This window comes from Triticum urartu, chromosome 6, assembly GCF_003073215.2.
Source record: "Triticum urartu cultivar G1812 chromosome 6, Tu2.1, whole genome shotgun sequence".
NCBI classification, from domain to species: Eukaryota; Viridiplantae; Streptophyta; class Magnoliopsida; order Poales; family Poaceae; genus Triticum; species Triticum urartu.
This window is the reverse complement of record NC_053027.1, coordinates 551,219,576-551,238,479: the sequence shown is the minus strand read 5'-3', so window position 1 is coordinate 551,238,479 and position 18,904 is coordinate 551,219,576. Positions and strand designations below refer to the sequence as shown.

Genomic DNA, 18,904 nt, shown 5'->3' with positions numbered 1-18,904 from the left:
ACTGAAGGGGAGTGGAGTGAAGTGGCTAGGGTTTCTTCCGGGAAGCGGATGGGAAGGAACATATATGGGGTCAGATAGGCCGGGGCTGACGTGGCAGACGCGCCCGGTCACGCTCGGGCCTCCCCATATCCACCTCATATTTGGGCTGGATATGAGAGGTGCCGGTCACTCTGGGCATTTGAGGCCGGTTTGAGGCGTCCGTCTAGGTAGGGTTTTTTTATCGATCAGTGACTAGGGGAGCTCCTATTGGGCGTTGTAAGAGCATCTCCAGCCGCGCCCCCCCCAACAAGGCCCCCCAGGCGACTTTTCGACCGCCGGCGTCAAAAAATCGGCCCAATCGCGTCCCCAAGGGCCCAATTTTCGCCGGCTCGGGCCGAAATTGCCGCCAGCGGACCCAACCCGAACCCGGCGTGCTGGGGGGCGCTCGGGGGCGCCGGACGAATCGTTTTTGGCGTGAAAGAGCCGCGGGCCCTCCTTGCCAGCGACTCATCTCGCTTCTCGCCACTTCGTCGTCCTCATCGCCTCGTTTCCCGCGGCGAATCAATGCCAAAGCTGTCGCGCGCTACCGCGCCGGTCAGCCTCCGCCATTCATGCCTCACGGGCGGCGCAGTGAAGACGAGACGACGCGCGTCCCCTCGCATGCCACGCGTAACGCGGCGGCCACGCGTACGCGCGGCGCCTCCGCCTATATAAAGCCGACCCCCAGCGCGCCGGTGGCACACATAGGGTCTCCACCGCCGACGAGCCCTTTCTCCCCCCTTCCTCCCTCTCCTCTCACCGTCTCCAGTTTAAAGAATGCTCGAACACTTCCCAGGCGGCGGCGAACGGCTTCGGCCACCACCACCTTCACGAGGACGAAGAACGGCTCCTCTTCGAGGCCGAGTACCCGATCCCGCCGGACATGCGGGTGCCCGGGGCGTGGAGAATCAGCGCCGACGGGGTCCGGGTGCCACCACCGCCCACCGGGGCGGCGCGGCGTGCGGCGATCGCGTGTATCCGCGCCTCCCTGCCGCGGGCGGCGAGTAAGGGGCCACGCTACGTCCCTGACAGCCTGCTCTGGGAGCCATACTTTCGGCGCCGTCACGCCGAACAGCTCGAGGCCACCAACGGCGTCGTACCCTCCAGCAGGCTCAACTCTGAGGGGCGGCGCCGATGGTGGGGCGTGCCCGGGCGCACACTGGAGGCCGTCCTCGAGTACATCGAGGGAGGCAACACGCCGAGGGCTGGAGTACCCTGACCCCCCGTCCTTCTCTCGCCGCCGTGGGAGCTCGTGGACGCCGAGGCGCATGGACCCCGGGGTGTCCTCCTCCTCGTCCGGTCGGTCGACCGGCTCCCCCTGCCTCCGTCCCGTCAAGCCGGAGCCCCAGGACACGCCTGTCAGCCGGCGCACCCACCGCTCCGGCGTCCGCATCGGCAACTCCACCCCCGCCTCTGGCCGCCTCGTCCTCGTCGCGCCCAAGCCGGAGCCCGGCCTATCCCCGGAGTATGAGGAGATAGCCAGGCGCGGCTTCTCCAACGACGATGCCCTACGGTGGGCGCGTGACGACTACCTCCGCGACGAGATGGTCCGGCAGCGCCGGGCCCTGGAGGAGATAGCCGCATGCAAACGTGGGCGCGAGGATGAGCACGGCGTCGTGGTCCTTGACAGCGACGACGACGAGGACGCCCCCGGACCGTCCAACCCGCCGCGCCAACCGGGGGAGGGTTGCAGCAGGGACGGCGGCCATGGCGGAGGTGACGACGACGGCGGCGGCGACTACACGCGGTTCTACCGCCTCCTCGGCATGTAGAACTACAAGGGCGGCGGGCGGCGAGGAACGGCGAGGAAGACGGTGAGGAGCAGACTAGTAGCGTTTTTTTTCTTTTTTTGTAAAATATTTTAAATATGAACGAACTCGCCGAAGTTTGGTTTAATTTGCGCCGTGTTTGTGACAAAATTTAAGTTTTCAAAAAAACGTGGGCGCCACGACTGGGGTGCATCACGCCCCCAGCACACGGTTTAGCGCCGGTGCGTCCCGAGGGCGATTTTAGGCGCCTCCTGGGGGGCCAACAGCTGGAGATGCTCTAAGCGCCTAACTTGACGGCATGGTACGACAGCCACTAGGCCAAGCTCACTTGGTTGTCTACTAACATGAAAAGAGTGCTATTTGATCTGTATAAATTATTTCAGAAAGAAAAATGTAAATTACAAAAAGAATTAATAAAAATTGAATGAACCACAAATTTAAATAAGGTTCATACAAATCAGGAAAAGTTGGCAAATTTGAGAAAAAATCATGAATTTGAAACTTTTCATACAAAATTCGAAAAGATCATGAATTTGAAAAGGTTCATGAATTTAGAAATAGTTCATCAAATCTGAAAGAAGTTCATAAATTTTGGAAAAAGTTCATAGAATTTGAAAAAAAAATCTTCGATTTTAGAAAAAGTTCATCAAATTTCGAGAGTAAGTTCATCGATTTTGAAAAAAATAGTTCATAGAATTTGGAAAAATGTACATTGATTTCGAAAAAAATCATTGATCTCATAAAAATGTTCATCTAATTTTAAAAAGTTCATCTAATTTGCAAAAAGTTCATTGGTTTTGAAAAAAAAATCATTGAACTTGCAATTCTTTGTTCATTTTGAAAAAAAGTTTCATCAATTTTTTTTAGAAAGTTCACGCATTTAGCGAAAAAAGAATAGAAAAACGAAAAAAGGGGAACAAAACAATTACAAAAAAAGAGAAAGAAGAAAACAAAAAACGGTTTGGGAAGCTTCCCAAAACTGAGGGCTTTGCGAGCTGGAGAAAGAATAAAACAAAGCAAACAATGTTAGTAAGCAAAAGTCGTTTGATGGCGTAGTGGTTGGTGCACCCGTGTGTGAAGGGTGAGGTCCTGAGTTTGAATCCAGTGCGCACCCCGTGTTGATGAACACACCATTGCAGAATCTTGACTCGGACCTGTCACTGAGCATCGACAAGGAGGAAATGTAGATTGTGCGTGATGAGGAGAAAAAATTGCTTCAATTGGAAACATGGAACACTTAATGGATACAACTTGATGCAAGTAAATCAAGACGATACGCCAATGCTCAAATCTTCTCGGTGATCTCATATGGACCATAGTATTTGAGGGATAATTTATGATTGGTGCATCGAATGAGGAATGACTGGTGACTGAATATATGGCTATAGTTTCAGAAAAAAAAATGTCTTACAATGCAAAGGACCTTTCAGTGTGATGTTTATCAGCTTGTTGGTTCATCCTATGTCGAACTCGAACTAGATGCTAATGAACAGAATCGAGAACCACTACACGCTGGGTCAACCATTCTTGAATGTCCATATGAGCAACATCAGTAGCAGATATTTTGAATGTCCATATGAGCAACATCAGTGGCAGATATACCAAAGTAACGAGGGGCATGTCTATATAAGATCTCAAAAGGAGTTTTGCCCACAACTGAGTGTCAATTAGATTGTACCAAAGCTCACAAAGAGTACAATGATTTAGACCACTGATGCGGATGAGCACTAATAAAACATCGAAGATATCATTCAACATGGTAATTAGCATGTTCTATCTGACCTTCTGTCTCAGGATGATTGGTTGTGCACTTGTGCTCATTTTCAGTTCAGCACTAGTGGCTTTAGTCATAGCTTGCCAGAAGGTGCTTGTAAATATAGGGTCCCTATATGAAAAATGTACTTGGGCATGTTTTGTAATTTATACACATTATCAATGATACCTAAGCCACCTTCTGAGCATTAAAGGGATGTCACGGGGGAATAAAATGCCCATATTTTGTAAACTTATCAATAACCACTAAAATGCAGTTGCAACGACTAGAGGCAGACAATCCACTAATAAAATCTATTGTAATCATTTCCCAAGCTTGGGTAGGAACAAGTAGTGGACAAAGCAGACCTGGATACGTCACTCTTTCTAGTTTGGCCCGTTGAAAAGTAATGCAACACTTGATCATATCCCTAATGAAAGTTTTCATGCATATCCAACAAAATAAGGAATGGACCCTCCTATAAGTAACAAGGAACCCTGAATGCCCTCACAAAGGACTGTCATGAAAAGCCTTGAATATTTGCATATGTAAATGAGGATTATTGCCAACCACAAGCTGCCCTTGTATTTGAGTAATCCATTTTGCAGAAAAACTTTTTTCCTGGAGTTTGGGTTCAAAGAGAATTGTTGTAAAAACTAAAAATCTTGTGCCTTCTGGAGTAAAAATCAACAATGTCCAGAAACCAAGCTAGGGTAGCACTGGACAATGTCAGGATATGTTCAGAAGAAAATGGCATCCTAGAAAGAGCATTAGCTGAAGAATTTGTAGTTCCTTTCTTGCAAGTGGTCTTATGTTGTAGGCCCATTATTCTAGTCAGAGCTTTCTAGTGCCAAGCTAGATGTAAATGTTATTATTCGAGCTAAACTCTTATGGTCAGTTCTGATATCAAATTCTTGCACTTTCAAATAAGACCTCTGTTATTCAATAGCTAATAAAATAGCTAAGTACCCCTTTTCATACACTAACAACTTAGATTCCTAGGACCCAAGGATTTGCTAACATGGTAACATATGCCAGTGGATGTTCATCTTGCATTAGCACAACACTAATTCCCATATCACAGGCATTTGTTTCTACTACAATAGGCTTATTGAAGTCAGGTAAACCAAGAACAAGAGCAAACATCAAGCCTTTCCTAAGAGTTTGGGTGGCAAGTCATGTAAGAAAATTGCACTTTCTTCAGCGGGTTTGTTGAAGGTTTCTATAGTAACCAATGATACCCAGAAATGCTCTCACTTCCTTTGTGTTAACTGGTGTAGTCCATTGAGCAATTATCATAACCATACAGTTTATATTTATATCTCTACAATATAAACCTAATTTGAATTAAGCTTAGGGTTTAACTATAAGTGTGTTGTGGGTGATTCCAAAATTAGTAGAATAAATTTAGCAGCTTCCAAAAAATATTGGAAGATTAGATATAGGTTTATAAAAGATTCACCAGGTGAAATCCCTCAATTTAAATAGACAAAATCTATTCATTTTATGAATTGCAATTTAATTAAAATACAATCCTTGCATTCTTTTAAAATTTGGGAGGGTCCTCATATTAAATATGAGGCTCTATGAATATTTAGGGTTTGGAAAGGGTATTTTGAACATTTGGCAAAATTTAGGGTTTTGTCCCTTTAGGAAAAAAGGTGAGGATTGCAATTATCCTCATTTTTCATATTATAATGAGATGAAAATGATACTTATGAGATGCCTATGATGCACAAAATCAATTCCTAAGCATAGTGCTAGTCCTGGTTGTTACATCGCTGAAGGCCTATATTTTTGTTAAGATGCTTCAGTGAATAGCCTACTGTTGTTTCAAGATCGTGCTATGTCTTGCTCGTTTTGCCTGCTGAAGGCATGTGTTTCGGCAAGATGTTTCAAGGACATGTCTACTGTTGTTTCAGGATTGTGCTAATTGATTCGTACCGTGTGATTGTCTAGCTTCTTTCTGAAGTTGCCATGTTGGTTCATCACATTCATGCACAACAAGATACCCAAACTCTGCAACACACATGAATAGGATAGCAACATATAAACAGAGGACGGGAAAACACGAGTTTCATAGAAACTCAATTCCCCAAATATTGGTTCATTCACAGGAGTAGAAAACACATTCAAAATTGAAGTCCCAACCACATGAAAATGCTGTCTAGCCATAGATTCTACCACCAAACTCAAAATAACCATGAAGCCGTCTAGTCTAAAATTCCCCCCTTTGAGATAAAAAAGAAGAGCTAACATCCCACTAGGCTAAGATTCCGGAACACTGAGGGGGAACTCAATGTGTGCAGGAGGCACTGAAGCATCGCTCTCATCATCACTCAGCATTTACTGGACTGACTTTGACATCACTAGCAAAGGATGCAACCTTCAACTCCAAATATGTGAATCTCTCATCCACCTTCCCAAATGCATCTTGCCGGAGCAAGGACACCAGCCTTTGGAAATTATTTACATACATACATGAGCACGCAATCCAAATCCAGCCGGTCCTGGAAGTTGGGACTACTCCTAACTCATTCCTAAACAAAATTTATCTGAACTATTGGGGGCTGTGTGGTCCCTCAGAGGCTTCGAGCCGCATACCACTTGTTGATTCCTATATTTTGAAGTGCTTGTATCCATAGTCGGAGCTCGTCATGCCTTCCTCCCAGTCGCCCAATTTTCTGCCACCAAAAACAACCTGTTTGATGCCCAAATGTCTGCAGTGTTTGCCAAACCAACAGACCGGGTGAGTTACAGTCACTATGATGGTTAAATCTGGAGAACTGTGCAATCACAATTCGTAATCTATATTATGCGTTATGAAATGATGCTGCTTAGGAGGGTTTTCAAAGCAGAAATTATAGAGCTAGCAAACTATAAATGAAACAAAAAGCTACTAGTTTGGTTATACAATTATCTTCGTCTCACAATTGGGGTTCAGCTAATATATGGTTACAGAGTTAAGGTGCCAGTGCCAATTTATCTCCACAATCTAATTGAAAACCATCATCTGAGATGATACTTCCTCCAAGCTAAACTGCTACTGTATTGTACTACGTCAGTGAGAGATGCCTTACTCTGAGCTTAATTGTGTAAGACAGTTCAGTAGTACATCCAATCCAAGATGATCTGAAGTCCCAAGGTCCACCCTGAAATAAATAGAAGATGATTTCCAGAATAGCATACACCACTTTAAAAGGCTTCAAACTTACTGAATGTTTCCAATCCTTACCACACTCTGCCCCAACTGTCTTGAAACTCGACATCACTGATATCGTGGAAAGATGAAGGCATTACAGCAGAAGCTTCCTCAGAATCGTACGAAGGGTCAAAGTCCAGCATTGAGTTGGCCAGCTGAGATCAAATTTTACAAAATCACAACTCTAAATGAGCAAGGGAAAAACATAAATATCATAGAACAGCAGAAGAAGCATGCAAGCTTTACATACATAAACTTCAATGGCCACATAGATGTTGTAACCAGATGATAAAGAATAGCTGAATAGGTAAACGCTACTATAAGAGGTAAAACATTTTTCTTTATTCTAATATCTTGGCCTGTGTGACTGTGAGTAGAGTTTGCAACACTTTTTAGGTGCCAAGTTAAACCATGCCAAAGATGGTTCACAAATTACATAGAGAAACAAAAAGGGGTAGTTCACAGATCACAACAGTGTGCATTTTTTTTTCAAAATTTAGAAGACACCAAATATAATGTGCAAACTATTTCGTATTTCCAAAAAGCTCGGAGGGTTTCTCTTAGAACTGATGAACAGTATTATCTTTCAGTTATTGATTTGGCTTCATGAGTGGAGGAATCCAACTGGAAATGAGAATAAAAAACATGGCTGCAATATAGGATTCAAATATCAAACAAGTCCAACCTGCAAATTTGAAGAGTTGAAAGCTCCTAGCCTTCCCATGACATACCAAGCCTGAATAACCTGTGAAGAAACAGTTGCCGTCAAGACAGGGTGGTGGCTTTCTACCATGAGAATCCAAAGAAAAAATATACAATGTCACATTACACCGCCAAGAAGGTCAACATCTCGATCAGTTGGTTCTCCAAAGAGTTCAAACCAGATGAAAGCATTTAACGGGTTGAAGCTGCAAGGATACAAAGATAAATGAGATTCAGACTTCATAAGACTCCACATCTTTGAACTTGGAAACTTTCCTATTGCTTTCACTGCTATCATCATATCAACCGTCGGTGTACTCCCCTCAAAAAAAGAAGAAATTAACCGTCTGTGCAATGTTGATGTCAGCTTAGCTGTTACATTGTTGATTATGCATTAGAGTGGCCCAGATTCAGATTGTTGCCTCAGTTTGAAAAATGGGAAATACTGCATTGAAAGCAGAAGTTGTTTTGGATTATGGATGTTTCTGGAGATGTTGTGTCATTATTATTTCACTAAAAAAGAATTTCAGTTATATCAAAGAATCATGGATACAGAGAGAGCAAATCGACGACAACTCACTCTCGGAAGCTGACTTTGAACGCAGCGACGGAGCCCGTCTTGGGTCTGTTGAACCCCTCCCTGCCTTTGGCACGCACCCTCTCTTGTATCTGCACAGCAAGCACGCAAACCTCTACAATTTCAGTACAGCAGATGCACTGCACTTTGAGGCCCCAAGAATCAAAACCCCGGTTATTTATTTTCACAGGAAAACGCACCCTCTGCTTCATGAGCTCCGGGTTCCCGATGCTGTCGCCGAGGATGGCGCGCATCTCCTCGTCGTCCCTGCAGGCGTTCTCCAGGACCCTAAACCACCACAGCAACCACCAGTGAGCTAGCTAGCTAACTGAGCAGAGGGTTCATACATTCATTTCAACAGCCGGGATCCAAACACACACGGTCCATACGTACATACATACAGTAGCAAAGCAGAGGGGTTCAGAAAGGAGGCGACGGGGGGAGATGGCCGACGGACCTGGCCCAGCCGGGGTAGGTGTGCTCGCGGTCGTACTCGCGGCGGCGCCGCTCCTCCCGCACCCTGGCCAGCCGCCGGTCCCTGGCCGACGTGCCGGACGCCGCCGACACTGCCGCCGCACCGTCGCCCCTCCCGCCGGCAGCGGTGGCGGTGGCGCGGCGGAGGTGGAGGCGAGGCGAAGGCGGGAGCCGGGAGGGGAACAGGGTTTTAGCTGCTGGAGCTAGCAGCGGCATGGTTACTGCGAGGTGAGCGCGCGGCATGGCCACCACCTTATCTTCTTCTTCCTGTAGCTAAAGAAGTAACTCCAGTGGGTCAATACTGCACTTCTGTCACTTGGGTTGGGCTGCTTGGCCCGGCCCAGTTGTCAAACAGGCCCAAAGCCACACAAATCTGTTTTTCAATTCTTTTCTTTTTACTAACTGAATAGCAAAACAGGATAGAAGTTTTGTCATCTACTCAGAAAAACATCCACTTTTCAAATATATATTCTCAGAAAGGCAAATGGATGGATCCACCCAGAAGAGAACAGGCCAAATGTAGTCTAAGCATCTGGGTTTTATTTGCCTATTTGTCGCTACCTTGTTGAGCTCAGAAAATAGATAAGCATGCGCATTGCTTCCTTTTCCCTAAACAGAATTTGGTATCAAAGATACATAACTGAGTAAACATATTCTAACTGAAACAAAAAACAAAAAAACAGATTGCGCTGTGAATCCCTAGCGAAACCAAAGTATCAAACATGTTCTGCTTCTACCCGCACAGCAAGGTGCTTTCACCACCTCAACTGTCCTCTTGCTGCCATACATTGGGTATGCTTCTGTTGACCAGGTTCATGCACGCGACATGGATATGCGAGGAGCATAGCTCGCAACCTTCAGCGCCAACAAGATGCGGTGCCAATTCACAGGGCACCTGAAAACAATTTTAGACACGCAGTAAATACACAAGATTGATATAAGTAAACCAACACAGAACAGAGGGATGTCGCGAATTACCAGAGTGTGTTTCATACCCTTTCACGAGGGGGGCATATGGTAATGATACATGAAACTGCCACAAGTGTATAAGCCCCCTGAGTTCTCATTTCACAGACGCCGGCAAGCCCGGCCTTGAAACAGGAGCATGCCCCTCGTTCTCAACTGCAGGATTCAATGATTTCAGCCTTGCTTGGTGCATCAGTTTGTACACACTCTTCCCAATCAGGCCTCTCTCGATGGCATGAACCCAGAACATGTTCAGTGTCTCCTTCTCGTCCCCATAAGAAGTGCATAGACAGTTGTAGATCTGGGGCGTCACGGACAGCTGCTTCTTTGCCATGTCATTCAATGTGTCGGAAGCAGCAGCCAGCTTTCCTGCGGTCAGCTGTGCGTATGCAAGTGTGGCATACACCAGACAGTCAGCTTCTAGACCTTTGCCTTGCATCTGGTCAAGTACTTTTTGTGCAAGATCAACCAGCCCCTTCTTGCAGAGCCTTCGGATCAGAGACCTGTACACTGATTTATGTGGTGGAAGGCCTCTTTTCATAAGTTCATCAGGAAGGAGTAGCACTGCATCTGCATTATTCTTCTTGTAGAAGCCATCAACGAGCCATGAAAATACACTATAATTGGGTGAAAATCCTGCATACAGATAAACCAAACATCATCAGTAGAGACTAATATGCCTACGTAACCAGTGAAGTGATGTAAAGAGTTAGTCTAATTGCATACTGACTGTTTTCTATTGTAACATAAGGATCACACGCCACTCAAAGCACTGCTGGGTGGTTAGACATTAAATCCTTCAGTCTTTAGTCCTTACCGGGCTAATACTACTGATTTAAACCGCAAAATAAGACAAATTTGGAGTACCTGCACCCATCATCTCAAACAAGGCCTCTTTGGCCTCATCTAGCTGCTTGGCCTTGCTGAATCCATGGATGAGAGCCTTGTAAGTGAACTGATCCAACTGCAAGCCTGACTCCATCATCCTCGTCTTGACCTTGCATGCCGATGGCATGTCCCCCTTCTTGGAGTATGAGTTGATCAACGTGTTGCACGTCACATGGTCAGCCTTCACCTTCCTCTCATCCATTTCGCTAAGCAACCCGTTCACTTCCTTCATCTCGCCATCCTCACAAAGCTTCCTAATGATCGCGTTGTACATAGCCACACCCGGTAACATCCCCCTTGCCTCCATCGCCCCTCGCAGTTTCATCGCTTCCCCCACATCACCCGCCCGGCAATACCCATCCACAAGCGTGGTGTACGTCACCGTGTCCGGCTCTACGCCTGCCGCCACCATGTCTCTATGGAGCTGGGCTGCCTCCTTCATCCTCCCCTCCTTGCACATCCCGTGGATCACGGTGTTCCAGGTGACGATGTCCGCCTCGACACCGTCGTTCGCCATCCGGTCCCGCACGCACATCGCCTCGTACTGCATCCCCTTCCTGACATACAGCGCGATGGCGGTGTTAAAGGAGAAGAGGTCCAGCGGGATGCCGGCGGCATCCATCTTCGTCATCAGCGCCTCGGCGCGCAGGGCGTCCCCGGCCTTGAGGCACACGTGCAGCATGGCGTTGTAGACGTGCGTGTTCATGGCGACCCCGGCCAGGCCCATTTCGTCGAACACCCTGCGCGCGGTGGCCGTCATCCGGGCCCTGGCGAGCGAGGTGAGGAGCGCGGTGCAGGCGTGGGCGTCGGGCGCGAGGCGCGCCGCGCGCATGTGGTCGAAGACCCGGACGGCGTCCCCGGCGCGGCCGCCCTGGGCGAGCGCGAGGAGGAGCCAGCTCGGGACGTGGGGCTCGGCGAGGAGCGAGGGGAGGATGAGCGGGGAGGAGAGCGGGTGGCGGACGGAGAGGTCGCGCAGGAGGGAGCGGGCGACGGGGTGGTGGCGCGGGTGCGCGGCGAGGAGGCGGACGAGGGCGAGGGAGGCGTCGAGCGGGTGCGGGGGCGGCAGCGCGCGGAAGAATGAGAGGGCCGCGGAGGGCAGCGGGGAGAGGCGGCCGAGGACGGCGGCGAGGAGGGACGGGTCGGCGGCGAGGAGGTGGGCGTGCGGCTTGAAGGAGCATTTGATGACGGCGGCGCAGATGGCGCGCGGGAGGTCGACGCCGGCGTGCGGCGGCATCGGACCGCCACGAGGAAGTGAGGGGGGGATTTTGATTTTTAGGCAACTCTACTGTCAACTCTAGCGCATGCCCTTTTCAGAGAGACTTGCAAAATTCTCTATACCCATCTCATTCTCTAAAACCCCTCAAAAAAAATATTTCATTCTCTAAAAGAATGTAGAGCACTTCTTCGCCACGCTGTTTTTCACTCATGGGATTGTCTTTTTTCTCTATATATCGGGTTATTGCGGTTGTTTGTTTCATTTGATTTTATATTATCTGTGTTGGCAGGGCCGTACCTAGAAAATTGAGGCTCCAGAGCGAAATCACAATTTAGGCCTCATGTATAAGAAAGTCAAGTAAACAACTAAAACAATATTTTTATTAGTTACTGCGGTAGTACAGACTTCTCAAGGAATTTCAACTACAAGAGAAAAATCTTAGAATTTTAAGCTACAGTTTCATCTTAATTCGCCAGCCGCCAGCGCGGAGTCCGCGAGTCATGGTCTCAAGGAACAGGTGAATTTGATTCTTCTTCAGTCTTCTCGAATTCTCCATGAGAGATTTGAGTCGGGCTATGGGCCTGTTGATCCGTTGGGGCTTGGTGGATTAATTGAATGTGCGTTGGGATAGTGGTTGCACTTTTTTTCTTTTGGTAGTTTAACGGTCCAGTCTTTGCTCTTTATTAATCTCTATATATACGAAAATGCCTAATGGCGCTCGAGCTGCATGGGGCTCGGTATCTGGGCCGCCAACATGCTTCGTGATCAGGCCATAGACCATATTTATTGCATGTATTCAGGTTGTCAGCAATTTATTTTATGCCGTATTCTACTACAGTGTGCAGTGCGCCGCACTTTTGCAAGTCTACACGCAAGCCCGTCCCGAGTCCTCGTTGCTGTACATGCACGGCCTATGCATCACGTACCAACCAGTGCGGCGATGGGCCTTTGGTGTGCAAGCACATCACACATAAAAAAATGCTCTACATCTCACCCCACAAATTGAACCTAGCGTGACGAGCTCGTGGTGCATAATTACTTATCTGAGTTGATTCGGCACATGCATCAACTCACTTTCCTTTGATATTTCTTTTTTTTCTTGCGGATTTTTTCCTTTCAAATTTGTTCAGGTAGATGGACTAAAAAAACAAACTTTTTCGATTTTTTAACTGATCATGATGATCTGCGTAGAACATACGAAAATAATCAGCAAAGCACGCAAAAAATAGTTTTTCTCGTGAGCGGATTTATTTTTTATACTCATGTAAGACTAACAAACGTTATTCGCAATTCGTTGTTCCGCCAGTATCCGTGTGTAAAATTGAGAATTCCATGTTGACCAGTAGCATCATTTGCATCGGGTGGACCACATATGTTACATGCATCGGAAAATATCTCAGTGCATCTTGAGATTTGGTGTTGTCGATGGCGCCCACCTCCCAGCTAAAATCATCGTCCTCTAACGAACAAGTAAATTACAAAAAGAAAAATGAAATCCAGGTAGGACTCGTCACATGACTATATTATATGACAAGTTTTCATATTCAAATTAGAAACATACATGAAAAATTCATTTTCTCAAACACGCACAAGAGTGTGTATCATATATTAAAGGAGGGAGAAAAGGGTACAGAAACCCAGCCACTTTGGATAGGAGCATATATTACATGGTAGTCCACCCACAATTGGGCCAGTCACATGATTTAGAGAACTACTCCGGATTAACCCACCTAGACCGTACATGTAAAATTTACATGTACGGTAAACAAAACATATGGCTGGTTCAAGCGACTACCATGAACCGTGCATGTAAATCAGTAAATGTATGGTGAACAAAAAAAATGTTAGTCATGTATTTATAAATTTTGCCTAAAAAATTTATTTTATAATTTTGTGTCGCGTACATTTACAAAGTGTTCAACATATATTTGAAAAATATTCATACTATTCTTAAAAATTGAATAACTGCATATTTAGAACAATTTACACCGTGTAACTAGCAATTGTTTAGCATGTATTTTTAGAAGTGTTCATAGTGTATTTTAGTAATATGTGACCAAATTTTCAAAATTGCATGATTTGCTATAAATACGTGAATACTTTTATTCTTGCAATACATGACCGTCTTTTCACTTTATATCTATAATACTAATTATCTTCAGAAATTTTGTGTGGGAAAGAATTTTTTTCACGCACATTTTTTCCTTTTTGAATCGTGCACACATACACATGTGGTGTGCTACCAGAAATAGAAACAGCGCCAACTGAAAAAACAGAAACAAGTATGGTGAATGACGGGGCGTAAAGGGCACGCAGGCGGTGAATCAGGTTGTAACTTACAACCTGATTAGTCTGCTTTTTAAGTGAAAGTCTGCTTTTTTACGATCATATGGTGAGCTAGTTAGCGTAGCAGCTAGGCGCTGACTAGGCAACTAGTGTACCAGCCAAGCAGATGTGCAACACAGCAAACAGAAACGAAATGTAAGCGAGCCGTTCGTACCAGCTTAAATGCGCCCAGGCAGCATATAATGTTCGTGCAATCATACAACCCACCGGCAGCCCATGTAGACAGCTAACACTACCTCATGGCACTGTATTTCCTGCTGACTAGCGCGAGTATACAACAGAAAATCCACGATGCACACATCCCAAAGGGCGAACAGCTGGCTGAGATTCCGAGCTCCATGTCGCTCGTCCACCAAAATGCCCCCCTCCTATATATACCCCTCAAAAGTATATTAATCTCTATTTATATAGTACTTGCGCAAAAATTTGGGGCTTCGATTTTTGGGGGGCCTGTACAATGGCTCCACTTGCACCTGTGCATGTACAGGGCCTGTGTGTTGGCTTGGGAATTAGTTATTTTTTGATGATGTTCTTTTTTTCGTTCGTATGTCGTGATGAGTGCTGCTAGAGACGGTATTTGTTTGAGAGGAGAGTGAAGTTGTTCGATGTGTAGTTATGGTGCCCTTACACATTTTGGTTTCGGTGTCAGTCAATGATCGTGGCGTGAGCCCCTTGGGAGCTTTTATTCCATGTTGAAACCATGGAACTGCCACCGTAACGTCCATACACGTCAGTCAGCTAAGCTAATGCTCACTTAGTTCGGCTCTCTGTCCACTCGCTCGCATAGGAATTATTTTTTCTCGCTCCACTGCTATCTCATAAAAAGCTGGTTAACATTTTATTTTTTAAAACTTATTAAATAAAAATATTTTTTATGGATTTTAAAAATGCTACAAAATTAAAAGCATGATTTTTTAATCACAAATTTAAAAAAAATCATGAATTTATAAATATTTGCACATTTGAAATAACTTTGCAAATCTTAAAAATATTCACAATCTTTTAATACTCCTGAACTTTAAAAATATTCGTGTATTTTGAAAAGAAACATGAATTTAAAAAATATTCAAGAATTTTAAAAATTTTCACATTTTTTAAAATGTCCATGAATTAAAATGTGAATAATAAAATTAAAAGTAGAAAGAGAAGATAAACCAAAAAAAACATGAACCCTCAACCAACGACAAACACCGTTACAGACGGGCCCAATGACCCCTACAACCTTCGACGCATCAGAAGACTTTAATCAATCTAGGGAGCTTAATATGTTAATTAATTAATGGATGGATGTATGTAACGCCCTCGATGCGGCTATATCTCTCACGTGTCGAAGCACGACTTAGAGGCATAACCGTATTGAAAGCAATGTCGCAAGTGAGGTAATCTTCGCAAACAACCCATGTAATACAATAAGAGAAAAGAGATACATAGTTGGCTTACAATCGCCACTTCACACAATTACATGAACAAAGCATTACATCATCCAGATACAGACAAGGTCCGGCTACGGAACCAAAATAGAAGAAGACTACCCCAAATGCTACACAGATCCCCGATCGTCCCAACTGGGCTCCACTACTGATCGACTAGAACGAAACAACACAAAGGACAAGATCTTCAACGAGCTCCTCCTTGAGCTTGGTTGCGTCACCTGCTCGGTAACATCGACACCTGCAAACTGGTTTTGGAAGTATCTGTGAGTCACGGGGACTCAGTAATCTCACACTCTCGCGATCAAGACTATTTAAGCTTATGGGTAAGGTAAAAGGTATGAGGTGGAGCTGCAGCAAGCGACTAGCATATATGGTGCTAACATACGCAAATGAGAGCGAGAAGAGAAGGCAAAAGCACGGTCGGACAACTATGATCAAGAAGTGATCCTAGAACAACCTACGTCAAACCTTACTCCAACACCGTGTTCACTTCCCGGACACCACCGGAAAGAGACCATCACGGTTACACACGCGGTTGATGTATTTTAATTAAGGTCAACTTCAAGTTTTCTACAACCGGACATTAACAAATTCCCATCTGCCCATAACCGCGGGCACGGCTTTCGAAAGTTCAAATCCCTGCAGGGGTATCCCAACTTAGCCCATCACAAGCTCTCACGGTCAACGAAGGATATTCCTTCTCCCAAGACAATCCGATCAGGCTCGGCATCCAGGTTACAAGACATCCTCGACAATGGTAAAACAAGTCCAGCAACACCGCCCGAATGTGCCGACAAATCCCGATAGGAGCTACACATATCTCGTTCTCAGGGCACACTCAGATGAGCGCTCCATACAACTAAAATCAAATCTCGAGTTTCCCCGAGGGGGCGTTGCACAGGGCTCTAGTTTGGACCAACACTCAGAGGGGCACTGGCCCGGGGGTTTAAATAAAGATGACCCTTGAGTCTGCAGAACCCAAGGGAAAGAAAAGGCTAGGTGACGAATGGTAAAACCAATGTTGGGCATTACTGAAGGAGTTTTATTCAAGGCGAACTGTTAAGGGATTCCCATTATAACCCAACCGCGTAAGGAACGCAAAATCCGGGAACATAACACCGATATGACGGAAACTAGGGCGGCAAGAGTGGAACAAAACACTAGGCATAAGGCTAAGCCTTCCACCCTTTACCAAGTATATAGATGCATTAATTAAATAAGAGATATTGTGATATCCCAACAAAATATCCATGTTCCAACAAGGAACCAAATCCAATCTTCACCTGCAACTAACAACGCTATAAGAGGGGCTAAGCAAAACGGTAACATAGCCAAACAACGGTTTGCTAGGACAAGGTGGGTTAGAGGCTTGGTTCAACAATATGGAAGGCATGGTAAGCAAGTGGTAGGTATCGCAGCATAGGCATAGCAAAAGAGCGAGCAACTAGCAAGCAAAGATATAAGTGATTTCGAGGGTATGGTCATCTTGCCTGAAATCCCGCAAGGAAGAAGAACGAGTCCACGAAAAAGACAAACGGACATAGTCGAACGGGTCCTCACAAACACGACATTATCGGAACCAACCCGAAGAAGCAACACCGGAAAGAAGCACACAACATAGTAAACAACCAACACATGAACATGGCATGATGCACAATCAAGTATGATGCATGTCCGGTTTAAAGAGGCATGGCATGGCAAAGTGCACAAACAACCCTACAAATTAAGTGGAGCTCAATATGCAACTCCGTTGCATATTGACGAAACACCACGTTCCATTATTTAGTTCGCTCTCGTTATGTACCCAACAATATTAAATGTTCTTAACATGGCAAGGGGTGAAACACAACAAAACTACCTATCTAGGCAAGTTTAAATGAGGCCGGAAACAACGAACAACAATTCCGGAAACTCCTCATGAGCATATTATAGATTTGGTACTGTTCTGCCCTAAACCATATTTTAGAGTTGTTAAACATGCAAAGTGATGCCACCATGATAAACTAGACACTCTTCCACCCCATTTACATATAAAGTTTATTAAAATCGGAGCTACAGTTATTTAGTTATGAATTAAAGCATTTTAGCATGGCATAGGAGCAAATTCAAACAAACAACATTTTAAACATTTTTAACATGGTTGAAAAAGACATATTATGAAACTAGATGAAAAACTAAGCATTTTACACATTAAGTTTGTTTAAATCCGATGCACAGTTTGTGAGTTATTAAATGCATGATGTATGAGGGCTTTTCTGTAAAACTATGATCTCTGGAATAAAAGGGAAATCGTTCTAGAGAAAAAAAACATGAAACAGGCCGTAACTGTTGGCCCAACAGAGCACAGAGGTCTGAAAGGGGGGTCTCACCATGGGCCAAGCCCAGCTAGCGAGGGGCGTTGGGCATTGCGCGACCCACGAGTTGGCGCTGGACGGACATGGGCCGGCTGGGTCAACGGGCACCAGCGAGCGCCTCCCAGCCCGAAGCTGGGGATGAGGCGTAGCTATACCCGGCCGCCGGCGACGTTGGGCAAGGCGGCGCAAGGCTTGACGTCGGGGAGGAGCAGAGGAGGCCCCTGAGGTGCGGATCCGGACGGGATCCGTCCGTTTCCGGCCGCAGTGGTGGAGATCCGGCGACGGCGAGCTCGGCTCGCACTCAACCATGGCGTCGGTGGCTCCTGTAGAACGGGAGAGAGGGAGACGTGAGAGGAGGGAGGAGAAGGAGATAGACAGGGAAGTAGGAGCGGGGCGGCGGGGTCCGTCCTGGCGCTCGTCGGCAGGACAAGTCCGGCGAGGTCCGCGGGGTGACGGGGCAGAGCGGCGGAGGAGCTCGGATCGGGATCTCCCTCTCCCGATCTGGAGCTCGGGGAGCAGGGGCGGTGCGGTACGGGCCTCAGAGCCCAGATCGGGGCCCGGGCGGGCCTGGCGCGGGCCTGGCGGCGCGGGGCGATAGGAACGGGGCAGGGAGGCCACGTGGCACGCCCTGGATGGCCAGGTGCGGTGGTTGCAGCGGCGCAGGCCAATGGGGGCTCGTCAAGTGGCGCTGGCGAGGTGGCTGGCGCCGGATTTGGAGGGGGAAGGCGGCTGGTGGCATGGAATTTGAGGAGGGAGGCGGCAGGGAGGTAGGGGAAGGGCTAGGCTGCCAAATTTGGAAGGGGGTTGTCCATATATAGGCAGGGATGGCTAGGGTTTGGGTTTAGGGGGGGGGGGTTTAGGAGCGTTTCGGAGCCTCCGATCGCGATCTGACGGTCCGGAACGGAGGGGGGTTTAGGTGGGCTGTAGGTGGGTTGTGAAAAGATGTTGGGCTGAGATGAGAGGAGAGGAGTGCAACCTGGCAACTGTTTCCGGAGACCGAAACCGTCCGACGTTTAGACCGACTATAATGTCGCTATAGTTATCTGTTGGGGCATCAAACGAACTCCGAATGCGGTGAAACTTGGCAGGCGGTCTACCTACACTATAACACGACCGCACGCCAACTCTCATCCCATTCCGAGAATATTTTCCAGCCACTTATAAAATACTATTTCGGACATGCCGCGGGCGCGTGCAAGTGTGGTC

General features: G+C 46.5%; 2 protein-coding genes across 3 annotated transcripts; both read right to left on the bottom strand.

The window, feature by feature from the left end:
• Positions 1-5,836: 5,836 nt before the first annotated feature.
• Positions 5,837-8,767, bottom strand: LOC125515233. The gene is made up of 8 exons (XM_048680674.1): positions 8,479-8,767; positions 8,222-8,309; positions 8,025-8,113; positions 7,572-7,650; positions 7,428-7,487; positions 6,776-6,897; positions 6,621-6,692; positions 5,837-6,260 (listed from the first exon to the last, which is right to left on the bottom strand). The coding sequence occupies exons 1-8, from the start codon at positions 8,736-8,738 to the stop codon at positions 6,158-6,160; spliced, it is 873 nt and encodes a 290-aa protein (XP_048536631.1). The 5' UTR covers positions 8,739-8,767; the 3' UTR covers positions 5,837-6,157.
• A 246-nt stretch (positions 8,768-9,013) lies between these two features.
• LOC125515232 (pentatricopeptide repeat-containing protein At5g38730) lies at positions 9,014-11,630 on the bottom strand. Of its 2 annotated transcripts, none has more exons than XM_048680672.1 (3): positions 10,329-11,630; positions 9,474-10,097; positions 9,014-9,390 (listed from the first exon to the last, which is right to left on the bottom strand). In XM_048680672.1, exons 1-2 carry the CDS (start codon positions 11,581-11,583, stop codon positions 9,559-9,561), a joined length of 1,794 nt encoding a protein of 597 aa, XP_048536629.1. In that variant the 5' UTR covers positions 11,584-11,630; the 3' UTR covers positions 9,014-9,390; positions 9,474-9,558. The 2 variants fall into 2 exon arrangements, with proteins under 2 accessions (XP_048536629.1, XP_048536630.1); XM_048680673.1 differs by having other exon boundaries at positions 9,491-10,097.
• Between the last annotated feature and the right edge of the window lie 7,274 nt (positions 11,631-18,904).

Bases quoted from the DNA above. Each gene is read 5' to 3' on its own strand.
- LOC125515232 (XM_048680672.1), bottom strand. From the start codon at position 11,583: ATGCCGCCGCACGCCGGCGTCGACCTCCCGCGCGCCATCTGCGCCGCC. The intron at 10,098-10,328 runs GTACTCCAAATT...ATCTGTATGCAG, and splicing joins GTTTGAGATGATGGGTGCAG to GATTTTCACCCAATTATAGT.
- LOC125515233 (XM_048680674.1), bottom strand. From the start codon at position 8,738: ATGCCGCGCGCTCACCTCGCAGTAACCATGCCGCTGCTAGCTCCAGCA. The intron at 8,114-8,221 runs GTGCGTTTTCCT...CTTGCTGTGCAG, and splicing joins CGGAGCTCATGAAGCAGAGG to ATACAAGAGAGGGTGCGTGC. The intron at 6,693-6,775 runs GTAAGGATTGGA...TATTTATTTCAG, and splicing joins GACAGTTGGGGCAGAGTGTG to GGTGGACCTTGGGACTTCAG.